General features: G+C 39.3%; 1 protein-coding gene across 3 annotated transcripts; it reads right to left on the bottom strand.

Moving 5' to 3' along the window:
• Positions 1 to 298: 298 nt before the first annotated feature.
• Positions 299 to 17033, bottom strand: kcnk4.L (potassium channel, two pore domain subfamily K, member 4 L homeolog). 3 transcript variants are annotated; one of them, XM_041589999.1, is made up of 7 exons: positions 16697 to 17033; positions 11980 to 12308; positions 10815 to 10932; positions 10164 to 10324; positions 3303 to 3489; positions 2324 to 2463; positions 299 to 1445 (listed from the first exon to the last, which is right to left on the bottom strand). In XM_041589999.1, the coding sequence occupies exons 1-7, from the start codon at positions 16836 to 16838 to the stop codon at positions 960 to 962; spliced, it is 1563 nt and encodes a 520-aa protein (XP_041445933.1). In that variant the 5' UTR covers positions 16839 to 17033; the 3' UTR covers positions 299 to 959. The 3 variants fall into 3 exon arrangements, with proteins under 3 accessions (XP_041445933.1, XP_041445934.1, XP_018113103.2); XM_041590000.1 differs by lacking the exon at positions 16697 to 17033 and adding an exon at positions 13652 to 13748; XM_018257614.2 differs by lacking the exon at positions 16697 to 17033 and adding an exon at positions 13527 to 13740.
• Positions 17034 to 19162: the final 2129 nt, after the last annotated feature.

Consider the following 19162-nt stretch of genomic DNA (forward strand, 5'->3'; position numbering starts at 1 on the left):
GCTGCCTGGGGTGCCCATGCTGGTTATTAGGTCTCACCAGTACATGATATAGTGTACTGGATTTTGGTATTGGTGAGAGCCAAAAGCAAGAAGTACTGTTGCAAGGTGGGCTAAACACTAGACAGAATATGCAATAGCAGCTTGCTACTGTCCCTTTTAAATAAGAGAGCACTGAGAGATATAATGGAAAGCCAATGAGTGGAGCTAAGACAGCACTCGGACTGACAGTTGTAAAGTGCTCAGTTTCATCTTGGCAGCACTTTCAGCAAACAGCATTTAATCTGTAGCCACACTGACAGCTTGTTAAATTCTTTATTACAGATCATTAATTAATCAGATTGGCTCCCCCCACCCACTCAGTCACTAACTTTGCAGACCTATCAGATGCTTGGAATCTGAGCTGACAGAAGGAATTAGTAAGTGGCAAATAAAGGTTATATTAGTGTACTGTTTAAATCCTGCCTTGCTGAGTTAAAGTACCTCTTATTAACTCAGAATTTGCAGGAATACTGCAGTATTGATTGGAACCTGCGGCACTATACTCTCTGATGAGGTACATGGTATACGGGAGTATAAGATTAGAGGCAGAGGAAATACATTGACACAAGGAATTATGGAAGTTCTCAGGGTTCTGTGCGTAGGAAGGGCTGGCACTGGGCAGCAAGCTTGTGTGTAGGTGAGGCTGGTACTGATGTTGTTACTGCTGGGCACCTTGATTTGCTGTGTGAAGTAAATGTTGGCAATGCTACTGCCTGTACTTTATATGTTTGAAGAGAAACTGGTGGAGTTGTTAATGTGTATCAATGTTGTGAATATATTCTTTTGTATATACTCATGGAAGGGGAGGTGAGCATTGGCCCTGTTATATTTCACTTTCAAAATGAGAAAGGGGGAGCTGGCACTTTGGGAATAGGGAATATTAATTATGGAAGATTATATCATTATGAGGACCACTGTGCTTACCCACTTTCCCCCTTATCTCGATTTCTTGGTACCGGATGGGAGTCCCCTTTCAATCCCCTTCTCTTTCTCTTTCCCCTGGGGGTCCTCCCCTTTCCACCTCTCTCAACCCCTTTCTCTCTTTCTCCTTTCTCGCTCTGGGAATCAGATGACTCATCAATGAATGCCATATTTTTCCCCCACTCCAGCACTTTTGTTTCCTCATCATTTGTTTTCATGGAAGGACTGACTGGTGATGTCAGTTTAATGACTGGAGGAGACGGCGGAAGGATATGAGGAGGGTCCTTGTCTTCTTCTTCACTCTCCTCCTTCTGCTCTTCTTCGTCTTGTTCTACATCAATTTGCTGCAGTCCAGGTGCTTCCATGCTACCTTTCTGCTTCTGCAGGCGCTCCTGGAAGTTGAGGCTCATCCCACGGTGTGGCAGCTTCATCTCTGCAGTCATACTTGCTGTCCAATTGGCTGCATGAGCAGTTAGCCCGCCCATCTGTGAGAAAGTGTTAAGTATTATTATTATTATTAACATGTATTTATATAGCGCCAACATATTGCGTAGCACTGTAAGTATCTCATCATCCATACTTGACACAGAATTTAAAAAACAGTAGAGACAATATCAACTGACTTGTTTCTTGATCAAAATCTAAAAAAATAACATCACCATCGTTGTTATAACTGCTGTTTAAATACAGTATTTAACAATAACAAATTTTTCCTACTCTAACTGTCTGATTTCAACAGAAGTCAGCAGTTTGCTTGCAGCATGGTTGACTTGTCTGAAGCAGAATGTTACATTGAGCAAATACCTTCGCCATGTTTTTTGCACTTTGCTTCGTTCCCTGCAAAGGTCTTTGCACTATGTTTTGGAGCACAGAGACTTCCACGAGTTTCATAAATACTGCACTGCCTATGATCAGCATTGCTGTAATAACGAGGTAGAAGAGGTGCAGCACCTAAGAGAACTACCTCCTGTCCCTATCCATCCCATAACATGCACATCATGTATATGAAGTGGAAGGAGGACATAGGGTAGAACAGGGCCTTGCTGCTTGCTTAAGGCAGGGTATAAGGTAAGGACTGGAATGTGTTTGCTGAAGCAGCACTCTGCACTGTCTAGGGGAGTGTGCAGCCAGCCCCTGGACACAAGTGCTCATTGCATGGAGCATGTTTTAGCACTTTAGCATAGTAAATGACCCCTCATGTGTCTAAACTGTTTACAAGTTATCATTTGTGTAGAAATGGTACCATGACGTATCCATGACCCCTCATGGGTTTGGTTATTCCACAGCCACCCTCTTTGCATTCTTGCATTGAGGTATAAAGGTGATGGGGATTTTGGGTTTACCCCTCCCCAAAGATAGTTACCTCAGCCCTTGTCTTCCTGGTTAGTGCTCTTAGCCAGTTTCCAATCATCGTCAGGATGGAAGCAAAGTAAGCAAGGCCAAGTAAAATCCAAAACCAAACCAAAGGCTTATACCAAGTGTGCTCGTTTCCTGCTCCATCTCCTTCAACACAGAATAAGAATGAGCATTGGTCAGTCTATTACAAGCAAATATGAGTACTGTATTAGCAACAGTTTTGCTAAAAATATAAAAAAGCTAAGAAACATCAGTCACTGTAAATTTAATTTCTTAGATCCCTTTCCTCCCTGCTGCCACTATGCCTCTAAATGCTGAAGACATATGCAATTGTGCAATTTAGCACCTCTGTTGGTAAATGAGCTCAACTTACTATATTGAGATCTGCAGGAAGAGGATTCTAAGACTTGGCTATTTATAGAGGCAAATAGATTAACTGTTTAATGGTTATTTTACTTAATAGATACAACTGACACTTATATCAGCAATTTATCTGCTTTGTTAGCACTGGCACTTTGCCCCATGAGCTTTGGTGGTAAAACTTCTGCAGTGAGGGAGAATGATTGATAAAAGCTGCCAATCATTTCACACAATCTGGAATTGTCTGCAGGTAGGGGAGCCATGAGCCTTGCCTGGTGGAGATGGGGTGATATCTTGTTAGACCCCCTACACATCTCCTCATCATTCTCTCTTTCAATGTAAACTGTATGTAGTGAATAAAGTACCCCTCTTGTAAAATATGAGGATATTATAAGTAATCGAGGTGTTTTATACAGGTCAGGGAACTCTGAGGTGACTTCTAATATCCTCATCTTTTGCAAAATGGGGTACTCTATTTATTATAATACACATGTATCAGTGAGTCGTGTATCAGAAATGACATCACTAAGCTCAGATTATAACCGATGACATCATTAAGCACCGTTTACAAGGATATAATTTACAAGATACTCGTGGTTTTTGTGTATTACAAAGAAATAAATTACCTGCCACATAATCCCCAAAGCCAATGGTGGTGAGAGTGATGACCACAAAATATATTGACTCCAGGAAGGTCCAGCTCTCAATCTTTTGGAAGATCAACATGGGAATGAAAACAAAGAGGAGGCAGCCAATGAGAATGAAGAGCACAGCGGAGATGACCCGCACTAAGGTAGGAGAAACGTGCCATTTCTGGAGGAAGGAAAAACATATGAATAACAAAATTAGATCAATGTAATACTGATATAAATACACAGGTAGTAAGTTATAGAACAATTGAATTATCATATGTTGCAATCCAATTGACACATAACTAGAGTTAGTATATTCAGGTATGTTTTACCAAAGGTGTAAGCCTCATTACACTGCTGTTTTGCAGGTTTGTATGTACAAATAAGTCTTAAAACCAGGGACAGATTTACATCATGGGCACCCCTAGGCCGCTGCCATTCATCACACCTGTCCCCTCCCTTACATTCTTGCACAAGTGCAAATGTTCATCATCGGATCTGGAGCATTGGGGATTGGATCATAGGTAATTTTAAAACCTATTACATCTCCTGTGCATCCCCAGTGCTTCCAAACCAATGCGGATGTGGGTGGACAGCATGCCTCCCCCTAAAATCCTGCCGCCCTTTGTGGCCTTTTCACAAATCAGGGCCTGCATAAAACAGTTTTTGGGTGTAGGGCTCAATTTAATGAGAACAGCACCATTACTATTGTCAGACAGAAGATGGCACTGCATACCTATTTATTACAATAATGGTCAGTACAAAACATAGAGCCAAAGTGCTTTTGATACAGATGCTGAAAGATGTGGTATATATTTGTGCCTATATATTATGCAGTTACTCACAATGCATGAATTTTTTGGAAGCTGCACCATACAGTGTCTGCCAAAATGATTTATGCACCTTAGTTAAATTCTGCTTGTCCTGGTTTAATCACGCTCTAACACTGGAAATGACACAATTTGTGCCCACTTTGCTGCTGGGAAATTGCACTTGCAACTAGGGTACGTTTTACCAACATGAATGCTAATTTTTAGTTTTCTTGCTGTTCACATTTTTGTAGATTGCTTGTGTAGGTGCAACTATAACTTGGTGCAATCCACTGAGGGAAACCTGCAATTAACTGCATTTCAAGGCTGGGTATTAATATAAATCTATCTGCATGGTGCAATATTCAGACATAAATAGCCATTATTTATGTCACCAGCATGGAAAAAATGGCCAGTTCTAAGCAACTTTTCGATTTGTCTTCTTTGTTTATTTTATATAGTTTTCTAATTATTTGCCTTTTCTTCTGACTCTTTCCATCTTTCAAATGGGGCTCACGGACCCCATCTAAAAACAAATGCTCAGTAGAGCTACACATTTATTGTTATTGCTACTTTTTATTACTCATCTTTCTATTCTCTCCGATTTATCCAGGGGTGTAACTACAGAGGAAGCATACCCTGTGGCAGCAAGGGGCCCATGAGGACCTAATTAATGAGCAATTCCAACATATATTGGTAAAACAGGACAACCTCTGGATATGTTGGGGTCCTTAAAATTAATTTGCTGTTGGGCCCAGTAACATCTAGTTATGCCAATGGGTAGATCAATGCCTTAAAGCAGTTATTTGACAGCTGGATCAATTGCATGTGTATTGCCCTTCCAGTGCAGTTATGCCTTGCTACTGAACTCCTTCTCTTTGTACCTGACTGATGCTATAAGTGTGGGGAAAAGGCTTTTCACCTCTATTCCATGGAGATTTATAAAGAGATGCATTAACTCACCCAGCTCATAGACCCCCTTTAACTCTGCTGACAATGTATATGGGTGGGGAGGAGGCATTTTTTTGCCCCTACTCCTTAGAGGCTTATAAAGAGATACATTAACTCACCCTGCTCATAGACAAAGAGCTCACTTATTGATTTCCTGACCTGAAATTTAATTTTTTTGTGCTTTTGAAATTAGATTTTGAACTGTTAGGGTATGTTCAGCCAGGAAGTCATGTGAGAAGTGCAGATTGAGAACAAAAAGTCTGAAAGTATCATATTGTACAACTAAGTTTACACCGAATTAAAGGTCTGATATTGCAGTTCATCATGTAGATGGCATCAGACATGGAGAAATGTGAGAAGTCAGAATAGGGGTAAAACAATAGAAGGAGTAAAAGACTTTCTTCCTGCATTATCGGTGGGCCCTAAAAGGATCTCACTGTTGGGAAATGTAACTTCTATTTACACCACTGGTTGAGCACGTGACAGTGTACTGTTAATTGCGTATAGCCAAAAGGTAACATTTATATACTGCTTATAAAAACCATTGTAAACTAAGGATGGATAGAAGTCTTAACACAGAGCTATAATAATAGGGTGCAAAATCAGACGTAAGATGGCACACACTTCAGCAAATGTGCTAATTCTTTAGTGATTTATTGAGATCTCCACGTGTGAGAGCACTTGATAAAAGAAGGTTGTACCTCCGAAACGTTGTGTGGAGATCTCAATCAATCACTAAAGAATTAGCACATCTGCTGAAGTGTGTGCCATATTACTTCTGATTTTGCATGGAATATTGGAACTGATTGATGCAGCAACGTTTCTTGAACTATTGCAAGTACTATAATAATTGGGCACCATCATTGGGCCTTTTACTCAGCTCTGTAATGCAATTAATATGACATATATTGTGACTATATTTTAATTCCCCTGTACAGTGTGTGATAGCTGTGATATAAGGCTTTGTCTGGCGGATACTTTCTTTTGTATTTTAGTTTCAGCTTTAAAAAAATAATTTTGAATGTAGATTGCCAAACTTAAGACTACGGCATGGCATATTTCATGATCTTCAAAATGCAATGTATCTAAACAACTATTTTCTAATGCCCAGTTATTATTACTTTGACTTAACATTAGGATAAAGATACTGTAGTTTTCTAAGGGGAGTGAACCTTGAGTTGCATAAAAATAGTTTGTTTGCATATAATTAAAGATGTTGACAAATCAAGCACTCACAATGTTTGAAGAAATCATAATAAATATGTTTATATATATATCATAACTTAAAGGATCAAAACTTAAAACTGTACCCAAAGTGCACCCGCCAGAGACTGTTACAAAATGACAATGACTCTTCCAAGTAGGGATGCACTGAATCCACTATTTTGGATTTGGCGGAACCCCTGAATCCTTTATGAAAGATTCTGTTGAATACCGAACTGAAACAGAACCCCAACGTGCATATGCAAATCAGTGAGAGGCAGCAAAAACATTAACTTCCTTGTTTTATGATAAAAAGTCATATGTTTTTAAGGATTTGGATTTGGGTCGGCCAGGCACAAGGATTTGGATGAATCCTGCTGAAAATGGCAGAATCCTGGCCGAATATCGTATCGATTCGGTGCATCCCTACTTTCAAGTCTCTGAAAAATATACCTTTTATGTAAATCTTTAGGGATATACTGAATCCATCATTTTGCCATTTGGCCAAATACAGAATGTACAAAATGTTGACCCATCATATTTGGAAAACTGAACCCTGAATCTGGTTTGGTTCATTCCTATAAATTTGTACAGTGGCTCCACAGAAAATCAAGAAGAAACAAGAATACCCAGCTTTTAGCTTAGGAATGCTTTCTTTAGACTTTGAATTCCTAAAACATTGAGCCAGCCAGGCAGCAGGCAGGCAATTATAACAATAGAAAAAATTGCCAACCATCCTTGAGAATTAGTGTTCAAACTTTCCATCTCTATAAATTTGCTTTGCTATCACGTCTGCAGCTAAATGGACCCAAAACAGACAACTGCTGTTGGAGGACATGCTCTTTGAAATTGTTACTGTTCGCATCACAGGTATGTGAAAAATCACAGCACTCAATAAAATGAAGCAATTCACAAAAGCATGGTCTGTGTCTATGATCTAACTGGGGGGGGGGGGCAAAACACAATCTAGATCACCAGTATTTAGGATGTAACACTATAGGCACCCAAGGGCCCGTGGTCTAGGGGGAGCTTTAGAGGGGCAGCCCTTGATGCCTGTATATAAAGAACAAAAGAATACCAGTACCACTCTGCATAAGTTGGAGTGTTGAAGGCTGGGCCTGAAATGTTGCCTTTTTTCTATGTTTTGGGGCTCAATAAATTTAACACTTCAACTTCTGCAGCGCGCCGCTGGCATTCTTTTTGCATATACTCATGACCCTTGTAGCACCTGGCACTACAAAAAAGGTGTTTATTCAGAGGCTTGAACTTTCTACTTCTGTGTTTTTGTATATGAAACAAAAAGACTTCTGAGGTGTAGGTAATCGTTCCCAATCTAACATGAATTGAAGTGGAAAAGGTTAATGGCAAAGGAAATTATTTTAACCTTACATATAAAACATTTTGTTGTACAAAATGTTGAATGTACAATTTCAGCCACAGTGTAGTTTCCACCCCCCAACATACAACATTTATTTACCCTATAGGCAGTTGCAGAATTTGCTCCTTTCCCAAAGAGTTAACTCCTTTTACTAACATCAGTCCCTTTTAGAGGAACTTAACACCAGATAACCCTTACTAAGAGGGTATATTTAGCAATACAGTCTACCACGTAAAGAAGAAATATATCCCTAACAGTACACAATACATAATGCAAATCAGACTGCATTTTCTTTTTTATTATATTCTGTGTTTCCATCAAATCTGAATATTAGACTCACAACCAGAGTTAAGACATTAATATGGTGCAACCAATTGGGATAAACTTATACGGAGAATGAGACTTATGCTGGTCAGACATGAGCCAAGTCCCAGTATATCCATTCAAACTTTTAATTGGACAACAAGTCATCTGGATATACTGGACTGGATATAATTGCAAGTAGGCCACACACATACAGTACAGCAAACAGACCAAAATGGACTGTACCAAATTCCATCTCATTGCACTGTGGGAAGTAAACATAATGTTATGACATCACTGAGCATGTTTACTCCATGAGCTTGACATCATAGTGCATGACCATATGCAGTAAGTCCACGCTTCTCATGATGATGTCAGCCATACTGGTTTGGAGCCTCAAGCCTGGGAATTTGACAGAAATACTAGCCAAGTAGTCATGTCTGCACTTTCAGTGGCATCCAGCATAGCATTTAGGCCTTTAAAAAGTATTTTGGATTAAAAGTGTTAATTAAAATGCCTATATAATTATTCTTGAGCCCTAAAGCACAGCTTAAGTCCAGAAACAGTGCCATCTTTAATTAATTTAAAAGCACCCTGCCAAATACGCTGAGTTTTTTTTCACAAAGTCAAAGTAGGCTCAGATCTTTATTTTCAACAGAGCATCACTGAAAAGAGATTTGTTTGATTTTTTTATATGATTTAGGCTTGCTATAATTTATCAAATCATTAAAAAAAAACACAGAATGGATTGGTTAACGCTGATAATGTCTTTATAATAATAATATACAAGAATCTCTTGTTTTTAAAAGGCTCTTGTCCTCCCAGAACTGCCAACCACTAGAGCATTTCTTCTTCTTATCAAAAAAGGTGAATCGTTAATTTAATCTATTGTTTATCTTCTTCTTTCTTTTCTTTTGGCCCCACTGTTTGGTGGTATACAGGGCACACCTCCTCCTTTTTCTTCCTAATAACCCTTATATACCAGGGGTCCCCAACCATCGGGCTGCGGCCCACTACCGGGCCGCGGACATACCTTAACTGGGCCGCCAAACCGAGTTCACATTTGATGCGGATGCACTGAATTTGACGCAGATGCACCGAATTTGAAGCGGACACACTGAATTCGATATGACGCAGATGCAACAAATTTGACACAGCGCGCACAAAATTTGACGCTGGCACACCTGAATTTTATGTGGTGATCGCAGTTGATGCCACCCTGCAAACAATTCTGGCTTTACACTCGTCCCTAAGGCAAAAAAGGTTGGGGACCACTGTTATATACTTATTGAGATAATGCTATCATAGTTACATAGATCAAGTTGAAAAAAGATGAAAGTCCATCAGGTTCAACCCCTCCAAATAAAACCTGGCATCCATACATTGACACCGACCCCCTCCATACACTCACATAAATTATATACCCTATAGATTTTAGTATCTCAATAACCTTGGATATTATGTCTGTCCAAGAAATCATCCAAGCCACTCTTAAAGGCATTAACAGAATCAGCCATCACAACATCACCCGGCAGTGCATTTCACAACCTCACTCACCTCACTGTGAAGAACCCCCTATGTTGCTTCAAATGAAAGTTCTCAAAGGGTGGCCTCTGGTGTGGTGCGGTGCGGTAAAAAGGTCCCCTGCTATTTGTCTATAATGTCCTCTAATGTACTCCAACCCTTTAAGTCTTCCATCCCTCTAACCAGTTTGGTTGCATGTCTCTGCACTCTCTATAGCTCATTTATATCTCTCTTAAGTAGGGTTGCCACCTTTTCTGGAAACAAATACTGGCCTTCCTATATTTTTATAGTTTTTCCCTATATATTACATCAAGCAACATTTTTACCGGCCAGGCCAGTAAAATATTGGCCAGGTGGCAAACCTACTCTTAAGGACTGGAGCGCAAAACCGTACTGCGTAATCCAGGTAAGGCCTTACCAGGAACTTATAAAGGGGCAAAATTATATTTTATAAATTACATATTATATCATTTATGGTCTGCCTTAAATATGTTGAAAAAAGCAAACAAAAATCTTTGAAAAGAAAAAAAACACAGAAGTATATAAATCTGCATTACAGTGTACTTACAACTTGTGTTTTTACAGACATAGGAACACAACAGGCATACATGAGCATACTGAGTGTATATAAGATACAATTGTAGAATACAGCCCCCAAGAAGCAATGGGGCACAAGAGTGAACTTACCAAGAACAACACTTCCACTTTCCCAATTCCTTTACGTAAGGAAGATCCCAAATGATCTCCTACACCGGCTAACAGTATTCCAAAGAGTGGGATCCCAACCAATGCATAGAAAATACAGAAGATCTGGCCTCCTTCTGTCTTTGGGGCGTTGGTACCAAATCCTAAGAAAGAAGTGGAAGGAAAAAGGGGCGTGCAGAGTAAAAGTTGAAAAACAGAAGGAAGTCAAAGTATTAAGAAAAGATGAGAAAGAAATATGGCAGGAAAGGTTTGAGTTGTAGTTGGAGAATGAAAACAGCAGGGACATAGGAGATGAAAATGGAATAGGGGAGAAATAAATTACTTTATTTATATGAAACATTACTAGAACCCAGGGATAAAATACTTGGTATGGTGCCTAAAACATAATTTTGCATTTGATATAAATCATAATCACTAATCCCAAGCACAATGATAAATGGTGCTATTTAAGCAATGTAGCTTTCCTATAATCTAGTGTCTTGTACAGATACAAAATTGCAGAGGTAGATAATGTTTAAATACAAATAGTGCAGTGTGTCTGCTATGCTTTGGATCTATATAACAATGGGTGTGATGCTGGCATGGACAAGTCCCTGGTTTCCCCGTCCCACATGCACAACATATGACTATTACCGATGGTGGTGATGACGGTGCCTGCAAAGAAGAAGCAGCTCCCGATGTCCCAGCGTGTGGTAACATTGGTGGCATTTGCTGAAGGGTCAACTCCATAACCAATAGCTTCTTTCACCTGCTGCAGAGCCAGAGGTTCACTTAACCCCTCTCCTGCCTCAAAGTGCCATTACAACACCTATCCATGCCAGCTTCTTCATAGCATTGCAGGACCAATGGCCTTCCAAAGCCATGCAGAGCATCAATAAACTACTTTCCTGACCGTATGCAGAATCCCCTAACAAGTACTTTGTCCAACCATGTAGAATGGGGCTCATTTACTAAGGAATCTCTGTATTTAATGACATCCACCTGGAGAAGATCACTAGGTACTTCTGTACTAATATGTACTTTCTGGTATTCTGTATCTGTGTATTTAAGTGCATAGGTTGTCACTGGGGCATTTCCTAAGTGCAATGGGCTGCATATACATATTATACTTAAGTCATATGGCACAATATCTGGGGACGTGGGTACTGAAAAGCTCTTTGTTTAATGCCCTCTCCAGTTTAATAGGTACTGAGCTAAATGGATTTATTGAATTGTTTAGCACAAAGACTACAATGCCTGTTGAACAGGGGTAGAGATAGAATCAACTTTAAATATGTTCCCTTAGTAAATGATCACCATTCTTCAGAGCATGCCTTTTTTTCATTTAAAGTTAGTGCCATGCAGACCTTAACTTAAACCCTCTTAAACCCACTTGACCTACATACTATCAATGTATCGATATACCTCACCAAGGAGAACTTGGAAGTCCATCATTTAATGCCACTGATGAACACAACAAAGAGCATTTTTAGCCACAGCCATGCATAACTTGACTTAACTAATTGCTTTTAGAGCCCTGCAGAACCTGTGATGTCAATGAATCGTAAAACATTTTCTAGTCAGAACCCAATAGTGGACTGCCTGCTTCATGCCCTTCCAACCATAGACTTGTGATCATTACTTAATCCATTTTTATGATGGTTTGCACACTGCCAATAATTATTGGCCAGAAACCTATACTGAATAACATACCTAATACTATAGTGCTGCAGAGCATAATGTGACTTCTTCCCTTCCAATATAGCATTGCACAGCCCCTTACAGTGGTAGCATAGCCTTGCACAAGACCTGTGCTCACCTCTATGAACTCATCCAGTCGATCTTCTTGAAGACAGGTGTGCTCATTTAGAAAGAGAATACGGTGCTTACTCAGCTCGCCCTGCTTTAGTGCCTCAAATGGCTTCTCCAGCATTTGGAACACCACAGCCCCTGTCACTAAATAGCCAAGCACAAACCCAAAGAGAGCTAGCACAGTCTTCTTCTTCATGACGTTGATTTTATCGTGTGCCGAATCGGTTGTCTCTTCTGCCTCAACCTGGTCTCCCAACAAAATAGAATCCTGTGAGCTGTAAGACAGAGGGTAGAAGAGGCCCCCTGGTAGGGGACCTAACGGTGTGTGGCAGGACACTGCAGGGGAAAAGATGGAGAAGACAAATCAAGAAGCAATTTCATCAAAGAAACTAAAATATGTCTGTGTAGTTGGTCAGTTTTAAATGCCTGGCAAATGGCTAGGAATAATTCATGAAGGGTGCGCAAAATGCATCTCTGAAAAACAAGGAAAGATGGCACCTTTGTGTTTGCAAATAATTTTGTAGCTATTGCAGTAATTGGTTACCATATTCAACTGGTCAGTGACACCTTGTAAAGCAGGGGTTAACCATCGCCCATTTATTGCTTTCATTTTATATTAGCCTGTTTAGAAAAAGTGGGACATAAAAGAGTCTACCCCTTCAAGCTGGGCTTTGATGAATATTGATTTTCTGGTACTTAACGGGCACAATAAAAATGGCCGCAATTAGACTAAAAGTTACTGTATTTAATCACAGTTTGCTCTATTTTTTTTTTTTTTTTTTTTAAAAAAGGTGTAAACATCCAATGAATATCTATATATATCAAGTATCTGAAGATACTTTCTGGTTACTTATTTGCATGCATAAGTATATATATATATATATATATATATATATATATATATATATATATATATTTAGAGAAAGAGAGCGTGTGTGCGAGAGACAGTATTAGTCAATAGTTAAACAATACTGGAAGTTGGTAACAAGTGCTCTTTCTATATTATATTTGGTCTTTTTTGCAATCAGTCTTCTATTCCCAGTACAACTTTGGAATTATTTATTTCAGACTCATATGAATATGTTCTATATCTATTGAACAGTAAAGTATATAGTTTATAATGTACAATATGGACAAGTATTGGTACATTATTTACAGAGATATAATTACAGTTGGATTATATATATATATATATATATATATATATATATATATATATATATATATATATAAAATCTATATTGAATACAGACTGAATTATATATATATATATATATATATATATATATATATATATATACACATACATATATACACACAAACACACACACATAATAAAAAAAATATAAACATGTAAACTTTATACATATATACAGATATGCATTGCAAGGTATATAGATTGCATATGAATACCAATGACAAATATATTCATAGTATTGACATGACATACAACATACAAGTACACTGTATTTCTAGATGAATAAACACAGAGTTAGGTAGAGATATTGTAAAGTATATGTCCTGGACGAGGATTCGCCTTTTTTTATTACTTACCAAGAAAAGCTGAGTGAGACAAAGTCAGCTGACACACATTTAGTTATATATGAATGTAATATAAAAAAAATATAGATGTATAGAGAGACAGCAGTAATCACTCACAAACAGGCCCTGCAGCTTACACCGTGCTTCTGATGCCCACAGCAAAGCTACCCACAATGAACCCTCCCTTCCATCTATAAACTGCATGGGCGTGGAGAAAGGGAGTGAAATAGTGAGAGACGGAGAAGAGAAGGACTGAGGCAGAACGAGATATACGGGAAGATATGGGACACAGCAGGAGTCGGGAAAGAGAGAATGAGACAGACAAAAAAAAAAGTCTTTCCTGCAAGTGCTCTGCAGAGCATCACTCAATCCCCTTCCAGCAATCGCCTCCAGTAACACCCATCATTCCTCACAACCACACAAAGACCCTGGCCCTGGACTAATTCTTCTCTACTAAGCTTCACTAAAACCTATTCTCGCTCCATAGTATTCCTTACCTTCTCCACATCACAGAACCTGCAGATTCCATTACTATAGCCTCAGTGAGATCCACTATTCCCTGCAGCTAACCCTGTTCTGGTTCTCAGTGACGATAGGGTTAAAGCTCCATTGCAGACGCTGTCAGCTTATGATAAACAATTGCAATCAATAAAGATCAGTACCCCAATTATCTGCTATTCAACCCTTTACTGAGAAGGGACTCCCAGAACAGTGATACATCAGTGTAGTCATAATATTAATGAAAAATGCCCCCATGTCAAGCAGCTGCTACAGAATAATGCTTCGGTCCAACATCATCAAGACAAGGTGTTTAAAATGCCTGTATCTTCTCCCAGCAAAACAACGTCTGCTAATCTGTGTAGGTTTTCTAGTTCATTCTATGCTACAGGACAGCACTGCGGAATATCTCAGCCCTTTTACAAACCAACACAGCTGAGCATTAGATCAGTCTGCATAGATAATGCCAATACATTTTACATGCTTTGTGTGCATAGATATAAGCACTGGCTGGAATATGGTTTTATTTAATTAGTGGAAAACAAGAATTTAATGTGTGATCATCATCTGTCTCCATCTGTCAACAAACGCAGTTTGTTGTGTCTTGGTCCCTTACTAATATTACCCACACATGCAGTATTATTTTACACTATGCCTTGTATAGCAATGGTACATGTTCCCCTTTGTAATGTACTACAGGTATGGGACATGTTATCCAGAACACGTGGGACCTGGAGTTTTCTGGATAATGGATCTTTCTGTAATTTGGATCTACTAGAAAATCAAATAAACATTAAATAAACCCAATAGGCTGGTTTTGCTTCCAATACGGATTCATTATATCTTAGATGGGATCAAGTACAAGGTACTGTTTTATTATTACAGAGAAAAAGGAAATAGTTTTTAGGAATTTAGAATATTTGTCTAAAGCGGAGTCTATGGGAGACAGCCTTTCCGTAATTCGGAACTGTCTGGATAACGGGTGTCCGGATAATGGGTCCCATACCTGTACAACATATTTGGGTCAGAGAAAAGGGATGGTGAGATCCAGGAGAAAAAGCAGAGGGTTGGTAGAAGCGTGGGTCAGTATTGTTGGCCGGGTTGGTTATAAAGTATTAGAAGGGCCCCTTAGGGAAAAAGTACAATACGTATACCAGTTGTTATACTGTAGTTGTTATAATATATATATATTAGGGATGCACCGAATCCAATATTTTGGATTCGGCCGAACCCCCGAATCCATCATGAAAGATTCGGACGAATACCAAACCGAATCCTAATTCGGTTCGGGATTCTGCCTTTTTCAGCAGGATTCAGATTCGGCCGAATCCTTCTGCCTGGCCCGAACCGAATCCTAATTTGGATATGCAAAATAGGGATGGGAAGGGGAAAACATTTTTTACTTCCTTGTTTTGTGACAAAAAGTCACGTGATTTCCCTCGCTGCCCCTAATTTGCATATGCAAATTAGGATTCGGTTCAGGCCAGGCGTGTGTGTGTATGTATATATGTATATATATATATATATATATATATATATATATATATATATATATGTGTGTGTATATATATATATATATATATATATATATATATATATATATATATATATATATATATATATATATATATATATATATATATATAATACTATATATACATTAAGGATTTCCAACCAGTGGCCCTTTAGCTGTTGTACAAGTGCTTTCCAACATCTCATGTTGCCCCTCATCCATGCTGTATTGTCAGGGGAACCTATTTTGTATAATTGAGGCCTTATTGTTGGCAGTAAGTAGCAAGGAATACAAGGAGAGGCATTGGGCAAGACAGAGAAATTAGAAAAGGGCATATTAAACATAAACAGCCTATGCATCAATACCTTGCCTGGCTCCTTTGAAATATGTCCTTAAGATCCCTCATTTGCCAAACCCTCAGCATCACCACTGGGCACCACTAGATTCCCTGCCCATCCCAGCAGCTGATAGATCTGTCATTGCTGTTACACCCCTAATGACTGAATGGCGCCATTAAATAAATGAAATGAGCAACATTGCTCCCTCTAAGGTGAATAAAGAAGTAGCTTTTTTTAATTTATTTGGTTCAAGCCTATGTTTACAATCCACAGTTTGTTATACAGCTTATACAAGGGCTAGCATTATACATTATATATCACCTACTCTCTTCTAGCTCTTTCAAAGATAGACAAAGAACAGTCATGCCAATTCTCAACCTAACTCATCTTTAGGCTTGGAACCCTCTGAGGAGCCACAGAAACTCAGTTTAAAGAGGCAGCAGAACTAGAATGAATAAACCCATACAACAAACTTTTGGAATATTATCTATGTTGACATACATTTAAACTGATATACCTGGGGGTCCCAGGAGCTATTGCTTCTGCTGTCTCTGTTGCTAAACTTCTGCTTAATTGGGATTAGAGTGTAAGAATCAGCAAGGAAGACAGGCAACACTAGAGCAAAGTGTGAGCAAAATGACAAGACTATGGGAAGAGGCAAGACAAACAGATAAAGACTGTACAATAGCCCCAACAAAGAGTGACAAGGAGATAGCATAGAAAGAGTTCTGTGCAGAGACATAGGGAGATGAACATAAAAATAAGCAAAAAAGCCTTCAAAAGCCTGCCAGGGAAGTGTGAAAGGGATGACATAGAAGGGACTTAATCCTCACTCTGTCTGTGAAGGTTGATCTCAGTTCCACTCTTCTTTCTTTGCAGATCAGCACTCAATGGGATGCTCTGCGTTCTCTCTCTCGAAATCTGCCACAGGTTCTGCACAGGCAAAGCTACACAAAGGAAAATATACAATATCATAATGCTGAGACCAGCCTTAACCCCAACTCCACCTCCCTCTCCGGATAGAGAATTACTTACTGTTACTGTCCAGTATCTTCTAATATATAAAGCAGCAGGACGTCACCTAACTGTCTTCATGCCAGAGTCTAGCCAGAATATTAATCTTTTAACTCCCCCCCGCCCTAGTGGAGTATTGCTTATTATCAATGTATACCATCTAGGACATTTTCAGTTCAACCCCCCCCCCTCCCTTTAAGGAGTCCCTTAGCTAAAAACAAGGTGACATCAAATACATTTTTGCCCCAAAGCTCACCCTACTTGAATTTCAAATCTCACCTTAAATGGCCTTCAGACTAAGCCCACTTTGGCACTGCTCCAAACCCCTCTAGGTCATTTCAGTTCAGCATTTTAGTGGTCCTTTATAATGCCTCCTACAGATTACTTTCGGCATGCACATGAACCAGTCTCAGTATAATGAGATGTGCTTTTATTTAGAGAGTTAAAGTTCACCTCTGCTCTCTCAGCATTTTCAGATAAAAGATTTTGATCGACAACAATCAATATCCATACTATCATCAGAATATCTGAGAAGATAGAGACATTTACCTTATACATACACTTTCTTATTCACAATTTCTGTGTAGTCTTGTCTTTTAGGTTAGAAGAACATAATTAAAGATCATTTATTTGCTCTGGGGTTTTAGATTTGAAGATCTAAAAAAAATGATATAATTTCCTACCAGCAGTTTGTTTTTTCAGATAATATAATGCAGTGTTATTCCTGGGATGAGTTTGAAAACTGTGGAACAAGAAGAAAACAAAGGACCACAGCCCACAATTTGAGTTTGGCCACCATAAAAAATTACTTTGCTACTTTTAGCTGTCAATAACAGTATGGCTAAGCTGTACTGTAGGCCTCTATAAACTTCTATTTGGAACCTAATAAAATAATCTGCTAATTAACATAGTTCAAGTTATCCTCACAAAAATGATTCTCAAAAAATAACTTGGCTAACTATAGTATGGAGTTAGCAGTAGGGTAGAAATAATACTTCTACTACTGCAGGGGTCCCCAACCTTTTTTACCTGTGAGCCACATTGAAATGTAAAAAGAGTTGGGGAGCAACACAAGCATGAAAGAAGTTCCTGGGCGTGCCAAATAAGTTCTGTGATTGGCTATTTGGTAGCCGCTCTGTGGACTGGCAGCCTGCAGGAGTCTCTGTTTGGCAGTACACTTGTTTTTTATGCAACCAAAACTTGGCTCCTACTTTTAGGCCACTGAGAGCAACATCCAAGGGGTTGGTGGGCAACATGTTGCTCATGTGCCAATGGTTGGGGATCACTGTACTCCAGGTACTATTATTTCATAATCAAATAGAGAAATATGCAGTTATGTGTCTTGGTATGGGGAGTGGAGCCTTCATTGAATGACATAGGCAGAAATGATAAGCAGGCATCTGAATCATGCAAGTGCTGCAAACAAATAGCCTGTAGGTACAGAACACTATCTGGAGACAACATGGGACAGTGATCTGAAAGTGAAAGTAGCCCAGGGTGAATGTATAAAAAAAACAAAGACTCAAAACTCTCATATTAAACGCCAGCGCCGGAATCGCTGGGCGGGCGCCCCTAGGCCGTGCGCTCCGTGCGGTCCTAGCGCCTGCCCGCACTACCACACGCTGGCGCAAAAGCCGAAGCACTGGGGAGCACAGGCGGCATGGCGGCATGCCGCCCCCAAAAATGTGCCGCCCTAGGCCCGGGCCTATGTGGCCTCGCCACAAATCCGGGCCTCTTAAACGCACTACAGGTATAGGCCCTGTTATCCAGAATGCTCGGGACCTGGGGTTTTCCAGGTAATGGATATTTCCGTAATTTGGATCTTCATACCCGAAGTCTACTAGAAAATCATTTAAACATTACATAAATCCAATAGGCTGGTTTTGCCTCCAATAAGGATTAATGATATCTCATTTTGGATCAAGAACAATGTTCTGTTTTATAGGGATGCACCAAATCCACTATTTTAGATTCTGCCGAACTCCCCAATCCTTCACGAAAGATTCGGCCGAATACCGAACCTGAACTCTAATTTGCATATGCAAATAAGGGGTGGGAAGGGGGAAACATTTTTACTTCCTTGTTTTGTGACAAAAAGTTACGCAATTTCCCTCCCCGTCCCTAATTTGCTGAAAAAGACCGAATCCTGGCCGAATCCCGGATTCGGTACATCCCTACTGTTTTATTATTACAGAAAAAAAGGAAATAATTTTTTAGAAATCTGAATTATTTGGATAAAATGAAGTCTATGGGAGACGGCCTTTCTGTAATTCGAAACTTTATGG

The sequence above is a fragment of the Xenopus laevis genome, chromosome 4L, assembly GCF_017654675.1.
Source record: "Xenopus laevis strain J_2021 chromosome 4L, Xenopus_laevis_v10.1, whole genome shotgun sequence".
Lineage (NCBI taxonomy): Eukaryota > Metazoa > Chordata > Amphibia > Anura > Pipidae > Xenopus > Xenopus laevis.